Genomic DNA, 10,651 nt, shown 5'->3' on the forward strand with positions numbered 1-10,651 from the left:
CTGACAAAGGTATTTAGACACCATCCATCCATCCATCCATCCATCCATCCATCCATCCATCCATCCATCCATCCATCCATCCATCCATCCATCCATCCATCCATCCATCCATCCATCCATCCATCCATCCATCCATCCATCCATCCGTCTGCCCGTCCGTCCGTCTATCCATTAATCTACCCACCATTCATCGAGACCTTTTGTATTTTTCTAAGTAACACGCCTGAAGGTACCACAATACTTAAACTACCTCTGATTATTGTTTTTATGTTAAGTAAATCACACCAATATATTTCCTTGCCCAGTTCAAAAAGGAAATTTAAACCGTCTTTTTCTGTCATCCTTCTGTTCATATATTGGCATTATTCAAGCAAGACAACACCTATCGATTGATCAACAGTACATCGTCATTGCGAGGATTCAAATGGATTTGACTGATTTATTTGAATAAATTGAGCCGTTCAGCTTTTTGGTAGACAACAGCAAGTTGGGGAGCAACCAAAAGAAGAAGAAGGAGCTACGTGTCAGCATTTGTGTAACGCCAGGCCTAGCTTATAGAAGTGTGAACCTCTGCAGAGAAGCGTTTGTCACTCAAGTGGCTTTACGTTGACAAGGCCAGGTGCTCCCGTTAATCCAGACATAAAATCCATTTCTAAATCTTAGGAGAGCCTGTGATCATTCGAAGGAGCAGGAGCAATGCCTCTACTCTAGTAGGCCTCATTACATTTCATTTTCCATTTTATCTGTCCTGCAGTGGACCATTTAGTCAGCGTGCACGGGTAACTGATCAGCTAATCCGCCTGTGATTTATGTGGCAGGCAAAGTGAGGACTTAACTGAGTCTCGGAACGCATTGATTACTCACATGGTTAATTGGCTAAAGCCGCCGCTACATCAAGATGAGCTCATTGGAAATGTCAAATCAGCTTATCCATTTGCATTCATAATGAATGGTGACTATTTCGGCTCGTGCGCTACGCAGCACAAGCTGACACTTGTAGCCGGGACAAAAGGGCTGATACACACATTACACACACTACTACATACACAGGTTTCTATTAGAAGGGTTTTGCTGACATCTAATATAACAATAAGATCTTACAATCACTTAAAAGTGTGATGTTGGCAAGACCTGTAACGGGTTATAGAATTGTGTCCCAGAATTATCTGCTGTGCATAAAAGTGAGGCGGTTTTATTGAGGCAGATGTCGGAGACTTCAGATAAGAGATCATGCCTTGGACTATGACATGGAAACCTCATAAAACTAATAGAAGCTACTTTCTTCTTAGAATCAGCATGGAAAATGCATAGTGGCGAGAGAACAAAGGAAGGAAGTGTCTTAAAGGTCACAGCTTCCATGAAAATACAATGAGTGTGGAAAAAAAACCGTTTCTATCAGTTTAATTGCGTTTAATTTTAAACGGAGACTTGTGAAATCAAGGAATGGTGTAGTCGTGTTTAACATATCTGCCCAATTTCTAATGTTTGAATCCCTTTTCATGTTCCCTCTGAGCTGGGGTTTCTCAAAGTACAGCAACTTTCTACATTTCAAAAACATCCTTGTTACGTTAAAAGAAATAAATTGTTCATAGGTTACTTGTGCCCTGTAATTGGTTGGCAAGCAGTCCAAGCCAAGATGTACCTTGTTTCTTGCTCAAACTCTGATAAGAAAAGCTCCCGCTCACCCATGACCCTGAATAGGATAAGCTACAGAAAATGGACGGATGAACTGAACAGTTTCTGTACCAAATGTTGCATCTACTCATTGAATATCTTGGCTATTGAATCTGCCAATATGAAAGCTATTGAGGACAAGGTCGGGCATGCGCTATGAATGCAAGAACTCAAGCTGTTGTAAGAATATAAAGAAAGGAATGAAATTCCATGCTGGACTTTTTCATTCTACGCTGTTGAATAGTGGAGATGATCACAGGACTTTCCGAAATGGTAAAGCATCCACAAAGATAAACAAACTGTGTAAACATATTGGACCTTGTGGTCACAAATATATCAATCCATTCTTAGCATCAGACTGAAAAAAAACCTTCGTTAGTACAACGAGATAGTAGCACAGTGGTCACTCGACAAAGAGTCAGTGTGTTTTGCTTAATCAAGTAAGGAGAAGAACAGAAAAAACATTCAGCAGATTCCGCATTGGGTTGGCAGAAGGAGTTTTGTGTCATTGAGTCTTGAAATATTTTTATTTTAATCATAAATAATTATCAATTTTAAATAGCATTTTTTAGAATTATTTTTACTAGACACAACCAATCATTTAGTAAAATTACATTTCAATTGTACAATTTCAATTTTTACTAATATGATTGTTATTATTCACAGTAACTAAGAAATTATTTAATGAGATGAATAAATACATAAAATATAACAAACAACGCATATGACAATTTTAAGGGAAAATGGACAATTTGGCTTGATAATATAAACATTCAGTGTTCATCAGAAAATAGTATGCAGTCAAATAAACTTTTGAGGGGAAAAATCCTGTATTCTTGTTTTTCTAATGCCCGCTTGGGCCAACCAGACCGGTACTTGGCATACACTTTATGCCATAAAAGTTTGAGAACTACTTTTCTAACAGGCTTACATGTCAAAGTTTACAAGTCATTGTTCTGCTTTCCTTTCCCATAGCTCTGTTGGAGGTTGTACTGGCTGGCAGCGACTGCTTGATGGCCGGGGACATGTGCTCAAGCGATGACACTTGCAGCCCGCGCCTGCGCACGCTGCGTCAGTGCGTGGCGGGCAATGGCAGCATGAAGCTGGGACCTGGAGCCAGGAGCCAGTGCGCCAACGCGGTGTCCGCCCTGCTTTCCAGCCCTTTGCACGGCTGCCAGTGTAAACGGGGAATGAAGAAGGAAAAAAACTGCCTGAGCATCTACTGGAGCCTTCACCAGTCCATCATTCACGGTAAACAGTTGATGGATAACGTTACAACTGATTATATTTTAATTCGGGATGATTATTGAAAAACATGCTCTTGATTGCCAAGTGGAGAGTAATCGTGCCATTGTATTAACACGTATGATATTGCAATCCATCCATTGATTTACTTTGGCACTTGTCCTTATTATGGTTATGGGTATTCATGTTCATAGTTTGAGAATATCGGTTCGAAGATGACAAATTATAGTTCACCCTAAAAACGTTTGTCTGTCCTGAATGCTTATGTAATTTCCAATCATTTAGACAGATTGCAGCAAAATTACAGGTTCAAACCATCTCTTCCTCCCTCAGGTCTCAACTTGGTGGAGAGTTACCCTTATGAAACCGTGCAGAGGGATTATGACTATGTCCGTTTGGCCTCCATCACAGCAGGCAAGTCTGCTGACCTTCATTAACTTTCATATTTTTACTTTTGTACCCTTTAGGGTACGCTTGGATTTTCCCTGGCAGCTGGCCTGAGGCAAACACAAGCCGGTTTTGTTCTAAGGACAGCTCCACCACTTATCGGAACAAAATTCCTGCATCCAAAATGATATCTTTGTCACACACTGTGTTACTGTAATACAATTCATGAATGGGAATGGGGACTTACTGCTGAGGCAGCAAAATGTAGTGTTTACTTTGAAGAATTCCATTCACTCTTTTGGAAGTCATGAAGGTTTGCTGTTATGAGATCTTCAAACCACATTGCAATTGATACAAACTTATTTGACAAACCAAAGTGTACTCTAACCGGGGTATTCATGCAAAGTCTGCCTGCTTATCTACTGTATATAACGGAATACATTTTGTTCACGTCTGTATTTCTTTCCATAGACTCTGATGTTGGCATGGTAACTGTGAATCGCTGCTTGGATGCGGCAAAGGCTTGTAATGTGGACGATTTGTGTCAGAAGCTGCGCACAGAATACGTCTCGGCCTGCATCAAACCCACTGCCAAATCTGGCCTGTGCAACCGGGTCAAATGCAACAAAGCCCTGCGCAGGTTCTTCGACCGCGTTCCCGCTGACCACACGCATGAGCTGCTATTTTGCCCCTGCACGGACACGGCCTGCGCCGAGCGTCGCAGGCAGACCATTGTTCCCAGCTGCTCTTATGAAAGCCTGGAAAAACCCAGCTGCATTACGCAGAGGAGGATCTGCGAGGCTGACTACGTGTGCAAGTTAGTGAGAGCTTATTGTTTGTTGACATTCGTTAAATGTCATGCTGGAAAAAGTTTGTTTCTGGTCTCCCGCACCCAGGCAAGATCCACATTAGGCACGCAACAACCTCTAATCCTTCTTTTTCTGAATTCGACCCATCTCTGAGGAGCAGAGAACGGTAACTGCGTAACCCTTGGAACAAACCTAAATCTTATGTCTGCACCTTAGTCCTAGGATCATGCTAGAAATAAGAAGTCCTCTTGGTAAAACTGATGAAACCGAAGAAAAAGCAGATACTGATCAGTATTGTAGTTGCGTGGCTACCGTGCAAGGGGTCTGACATTTGAGGTCAAAGTATAGTTTCCATACCAAATGGACCCCTTTAAACTCTAGAGAGATAGTAAAACTTGACAAACAATATTAATTAAGGGTGGGATCTGTGAAATCTGTGGTGCAGCGACACAGGACAATACATAGGACAGTTGACAACCTGTGCACGTAATTAACCCCAAAGATGGCTGAGGGGGGACATAAACTCACCTTCAGAACGGATTGGTGTTATAACGGGTTACCAATTGTCACCACGATTCCTCAATCTGGAATCTTGAAACCAGGCCAAAGTGTCTCGTTCTTTAGTGTTAAGGTCGGTATGCAGTTTTTTTGTTTTTTAGACCTAATAGATCTGTTTCAATTATGGATCTTTCTTGGTGTCTGTGCCATCCATGGTTTATCCAAAGAAACTTTACAACAAGTGATCCCTGTGTGATTCTTCCCTAAATGGACTAGGTTTAAACAAGATTGGAATAGGGTTCCATGGGCCAACCTTCAGACGGATGTCGTGGCAAAACGCCAAGACAGCTATGTGTGCGAACTAGCAACCATGAGAATATGCCATGGTTGCCGGTTGACATGTTTTTCCACTAGTTCAAGATCGATTTGGTTCAGGGCATTCGCTGTTTGACTTCAGCAACAAATGTATCAGAATTTAGCTGTGAATCACAGAAGGGAAACTCCAGGAGGCGAGTGAGTATGACAAAGCATATATCACTGATTGTGTATCCGAGTGGGATCCCATTCCAATGGGCATGATTTTTCGATCATGTGATCAACATACAGTTTTTGCAACTCAGCAGATCCCCTTTCAAACATGGTTTGACGGTACTCCATGTAGCTTCTACATGTGCGACTCCTCTGTGTTCTACAAAACATAGTGACAGAAGTGTGGTCTGTACTATATGTGATTCAGCCAGAGAACCCTTTGGTTCGCGGATGCATGTGTGATTCATTAATAAAAGACATGGGTGAGGCGTTTAGAAGATTGATATGAAAATATGGTGTAGGATGGTTCCAATATTTTCCTGCCTTCAAGATTCCACTTCCAGACTTTTGGAAAACAAATAAACAGTCATTCAGTCAACAAAATGACCCTTTGTTTTACCCCTAAGCCTTACCCACTTTCCTTCATAGCTTAGAACACTCCTGAGAGCCTCTTGGAATAGCACATTAAATATTGAACATGGATAAAGAGCCAGATGGATCAGAGTTATCGCTCATTGCAATCTCTGGTCATGGTCATTATTTTTCCAGGGCTCCATTACACTGGTGGGTTTTACTAATGATTCCAAGTCTTGGGGTTTAGTGGTGAAATATATTGGTCTTTCTGTCACTTTCACATTTTAGTCCGATGTGCTTTGTCTCTACCAGGCTAGCCAATATTTTGTGGTTGAGACAAGTTAAATCACCAAGTAGGAAAAAAGCATAACAGAATACAAGAATCTATCATGTTCTTGCTCAGCAGAACCTTTCCGTCTTCTGTAGGTCTCGTCTGGCACAGTTTCAGTACGACTGCGAACCCTCTGAAGTGTCTGCCAGTGGTTGTAAGCAAAGAAACTACGGTGCCTGCCTCCTCGCCTACACGGGACTCATAGGTAAGTGCATATTTGAGAAGTTAGAGGATCAGATGGAGGAGGAATGGGATGAAGCAAAGGCTGTATAAACAGTGGTAACGGCCACATATGTTATGTGAGAGGAGGACAGGGAGAATTTCAAAGCTCCGGGGAGGTGAGAGATATTTCCGCCGATGACAAGTAAGCAACAGGAGTAAATGTGTGTTGAAAAAAAAAAAGCCCACGCTGGTTCCAGACAACAACTAAACAGATGCGCTTATTAACTTGAACGTGCCGCTTTGTTTTTGTAACTTGTCATAAAGGAAAGGGATAGCCATGAGTTTTCCACACATTGCAGAGAGGAGCAAGAATAACTTCCTGCACTTGGTGCCCCACAGCATAAAAACACACTTGGCTAACATTTATTGAAGCACTCAATATCCCACCTCCACTATGTTGCTGCATGGGTAAAATCTTATGGCCTTAGACTGGTGTGACCTGAAAAAAAACAAATGAAGTAGTCAACTTCTTTACACCAAGTGGGTGTATTTGGAGAGCTTTTAAATATAAAAGCTGTAGCACAAACCAGGCTGACAATGTTGTTTCTCTACAGGAAGCACAATCACGCCAAACTACGTTGACAACGCCACTTCCAGTGTGGCATCGTGGTGCTCCTGCTCGGCCAGCGGCAACCAGAGGCAAGAATGCGAAGACTTTTTGGGCTACTTCACCGATAACATCTGTCTCCGTGAGTGGAACTTTTGTGCACAATTTGCTTCTTTGCTTTAGGCTAAATAAAGTTTCGTTAATTTTTAAGACAATTATGCTGGGCTTAATTTAACCAGCACAATCTTTTGAGAGATTGATGATAGTCTTAGAAGCAATTGTTAGTAATCAAAGCAGGCATATTTTAGTCCATGCAATTTTAGGGATTTTTTTCTTTCTTTAACCACATGCAAGTTTTGATATATGGCGTAGTGTTATTTAAAGCTTTTTTATTTTTTTTATATATACAGCAGCTGTTGGAGGTAAATTCTGCCCGGGAATCAAATATATGATGTTGACTTAACAGTGAGTTAATTAATATCCTGAGCCATGATGCATCCAGACAAGATGACGCAGAAAAAACGGTTGTGATGAGATAGAGCCTACATGATTACGTGGACAGATGTTTACCACTATGCTCAAACGCCAATGCATTTTAAATCAAGCACCCCCCCCCCCCCTACACACGCACTTTTGCTTGGTTTAGACATAATTAAATATCCTCTGCATCTCACTGTTTCTCGTTTTATTACTCATCGGCTTCACACTGCTTGCACCTTGTTGCTGAGGCCATCACAAATGATATCTGAGTTGATGGAGGTATTGAGAATCAGATTTAAACCTTTTTTCCACGGTTAATGTCTCTCTCTATCCCTTCGTAACTTTTTTTTTTTTCAAACTCCTGATTACTGTGCAGTATTTCCTGAAATGGTAAATAAATAGATACAGGGGCCCGATTTAATCTCTGGGCGCATCATCTACCAGTAGATCTTGTGCGGGTCAAATTTGACCACTTTTAAAATTTAGGTGCAATACAAATATGTGAAATGTCATTTGTTCATCGGTAATATTGATTCATGTTCCTTGCTTGAAACAGACCAAACTATCTGTTAGCACCACATTGTGAAAACATTTATTTATATATATATAAATATATAAATAAATGTTTTCACACCTTTTGTAATGATAAGGCAAGACAATGAAAACACAGTTTAAACAAAGTTTAAAGGAATACAATATTTACGTGTTATTTTGTTATCAGTTTAGTTACAATATTCATGCTAATTAGTAGCTGCTGATGAAGTCAACACTTTGCAGTCTTTGTCAACTCAATCTGTGAACGGTAATGTGGCGGCGCCACACGAATTTTGCGGAGCACTGCTGCTTTCCAATCCCCCAAATGATTTTCAACTCACACTGAAATGCACTCGCTCGCAAGTGAGCGGAAAGGTTCGCCGAGCTCGACGTGGCAAATGAGAGCAGCTCTCTTGGGCCTGCTGCCTAGAAAAGATACAGAGAGAGTCTCTGAGTTGTTTGGCCATGTCAGAAGGTTCTATGAGTTAATGAGGCCGATGTGGAGATGCAGGTGCAGGGCAGCGGCTTAGAGAGAATACTGATGCTTTTTGCTTTTTCTGTCAATCCTTTGCCAGGAAAGTCCAAACTCAGGCCATGTCCTCATGAATATTGGTTATTTGAAAACATTTAATGCAAAAACACTGTGCCCCAAGTAGTTGTTAAGTTCCTCACCCATTTAAGATAAGCAAATGCCTCCCTCAAAGTGATGCAAAAACAGGTAGGACATCCAGAGATGCTGCAGTTCAAGCGGACTTCTGAGCCAACTGAACTACTAAACTTGTTGGCGAACCAGAGCTGCAATACCTATGTAAACATTCCAAGACAAATTAAAGTGACTTCAAAGCCAAACGTCCTTTGGCGATGTACTAATCATTCAATACGTATCGTACACAAACAGTTATTTAAAAATGAATGAATATTTTTGAATAGTCCTAGCAAATACCAAAGATGATACGAGTGACATTTCATGAAGGATATTGTGTCTCGTAAAACAGGGAATGCCCTAAAGGCGTTTGGGAGTGAATCTAACAAGCAGCCAACGGTGGACCAGTCCAATACCTTAAGCCCCGCCCACCGCAGCAGAGAAAACAGGAGCAGTACTTCCCCACCGGAAAGCATAATAACAAGGGGGTACATACTGGATACAAAAATACCCACACAGGTACATTGTTCTCTGCTTGTTGTCAATCACTTTTGTTTGGTTCCTTGTTTTGGTGTTATATAGGTACAATCAAGCCCTGCATTATTGCAGCTCTGCATTTTCAAATTTGCCTATTCTAAGATTTGTTTGAACCTATTCTGTCGCAGAAAACCTTTTTTTCCAATAACAGTATTATAGAATAAGATAGAAGAAGAAGAATATTGTTAATGGTGTGGAATAACATAAGTATGAAGGCCTTCACCTTCACACTAATTAATATCATACTCGGTCTTCTTTGTCCGAAAACAAATTGAGAAGCACTGCATTACGAGTACCGTTCTGTGGTAGCAACAGGAAAAAGACAAAGCAAAAGCAAAATACACTTGTGAAGTCAATTCTGACCTCGTGCTGACATTTGATGGTTTGAACTGCTAACGTTTGAGACCTATGTTTCCAGAAGAAGCTCAACTTTGGAGTCTACGTTGTAATTAAATCTGTCTTCCTCCCAATCCAGGCCATGGGAAATGAACTCCTGGTGGACCAGTCCAGCCTGCCGTCCAGCGGCCTCCCAAATGCAGCGACCCCTCTCGGGCTCTTGCCTCCCGTTGCCATCAGCCTTCTGTTGTTTCGCTTGCTCGACAGTGGACACTAAAGACTGCGAGCATGCGTTCCACGCCTGCTACAGAGAATGGAGACGGTTCACGAAACGTGCAGCTACTCTCGCCTCCTCCTCGACTTATACAGCAATTGCGTTTCTATTTTTGTGTCTTGGTAGTTGGACCCTTAACGGAAGCCAATGTGTACATTTGTACATACAATCGTTGTTGCTGTGATCAAGACATGCCAAAATTGAGCTCTCGGCTATCCAGCGACATCTCTATATGTGTATGTGTGATACGTAGTTAAGGATACCGACAGAAGAGCTTATTGTGAGTCAGTGTTTGGAGAGCTGCCGGAGCACACAGCCCTTTAACAGCACTCTCCTCAAGTGACTGCGAGAGGACCATTATTTCTAATCAATACTAGGAAAAAAAGGGGGTGGGGGCAAGCCGGAGAGACAATAGAGCAACATTTTACTTGGACGTGGCCGACAGATGCCCTGATTCTTCGGTGTCCTGCAGCAGCGTCCAGCCGAGAGTGCATAAGACAAACCTTGACACCACAATCATGCTCTCCATCGCCGTTTGTCAAACTATCACTTTATTTCTTAGCTCTGGAGCTACAGTATAAAACATGGCCTTGCTCTTAAAAGGGAATTATCAGCCAATTCTCAACAGACAATTTCTTTCGACCTCTGGCTGCTATACAAAAAGTAATTGTGAGTGTAATAACCTTCTTGTTCTCATTGTGCAAGTGGACACTGCAAGGGCGGGCAAAGTGAAAGGGTTGGCTTATGTTACTTTTGTGGGCATCATCAATATACAAACTTGGAAATTTAATGGATGTGAAAAGACTCTATGAAAGTATTTTCTGTTCTGGGAACTAATTCATGTAAATAAAGACACATCAATGCCCAGGTTTTGTGTTTCTTGCAAACCATCTGAACGTTATTAAACATCCAATGACAAACAAATGTTGCCATTGGAAAGAATGTGAAGTACAAAAGTACACTTTAACATTGAACTTCTTAAAAACTATTAAAATATAAAAACACATAAGATATATTCTGAATGATTGCAATCTCAAGTTTTTTTTTATGGAATGTTCAAAAATGTTCAATGTGAGCACTTTTGGTCACACGATTCAGTTTTTGCAAATTTAAGGATGCAAAATACCCTTCCTGGTCGAGTGAACACCATAACTGGATCTGAAAAAATCAAAACCCCATGAATGTGGCTTTCAAATGGTGCCAGTTTCCTCTTCCTACCATTTATATAGTTCTACAGATATGTGGACTTCTG

General features: G+C 41.2%; 1 protein-coding gene across 1 annotated transcript; it reads left to right on the forward strand.

The window, feature by feature from the left end:
• The first annotated feature begins 2,521 nt into the window (after positions 1–2,521).
• Positions 2,522–10,128, forward strand: gfra4b (GDNF family receptor alpha 4b). The gene is made up of 8 exons (XM_085906636.1): positions 2,522–2,546; positions 2,650–2,925; positions 3,253–3,333; positions 3,778–4,123; positions 5,922–6,031; positions 6,603–6,737; positions 8,605–8,771; positions 9,265–10,128. Exons 1-8 carry the CDS (start codon positions 2,522–2,524, stop codon positions 9,400–9,402), a joined length of 1,278 nt encoding a protein of 425 aa, XP_085762762.1. The 3' UTR covers positions 9,403–10,128.
• The last annotated feature ends 523 nt before the right edge of the window (positions 10,129–10,651 follow it).

Source organism: Syngnathus leptorhynchus, chromosome 2 (assembly GCF_054491065.1).
Source record: "Syngnathus leptorhynchus isolate UIUO chromosome 2, UIUO_Slep, whole genome shotgun sequence".
Taxonomy (NCBI): Eukaryota; Metazoa; Chordata; class Actinopteri; order Syngnathiformes; family Syngnathidae; genus Syngnathus; species Syngnathus leptorhynchus.

Bases quoted from the DNA above. Each gene is read 5' to 3' on its own strand.
- gfra4b (XM_085906636.1), top strand. From the start codon at position 2,522: ATGCCCGCTTGGGCCAACCAGACCG. The intron at 2,926-3,252 runs GTAAACAGTTGA...TTCCTCCCTCAG, and splicing joins TCACCAGTCCATCATTCACG to GTCTCAACTTGGTGGAGAGT. The intron at 6,738-8,604 runs GTGAGTGGAACT...CTCGTAAAACAG, and splicing joins CACCGATAACATCTGTCTCC to GGAATGCCCTAAAGGCGTTT.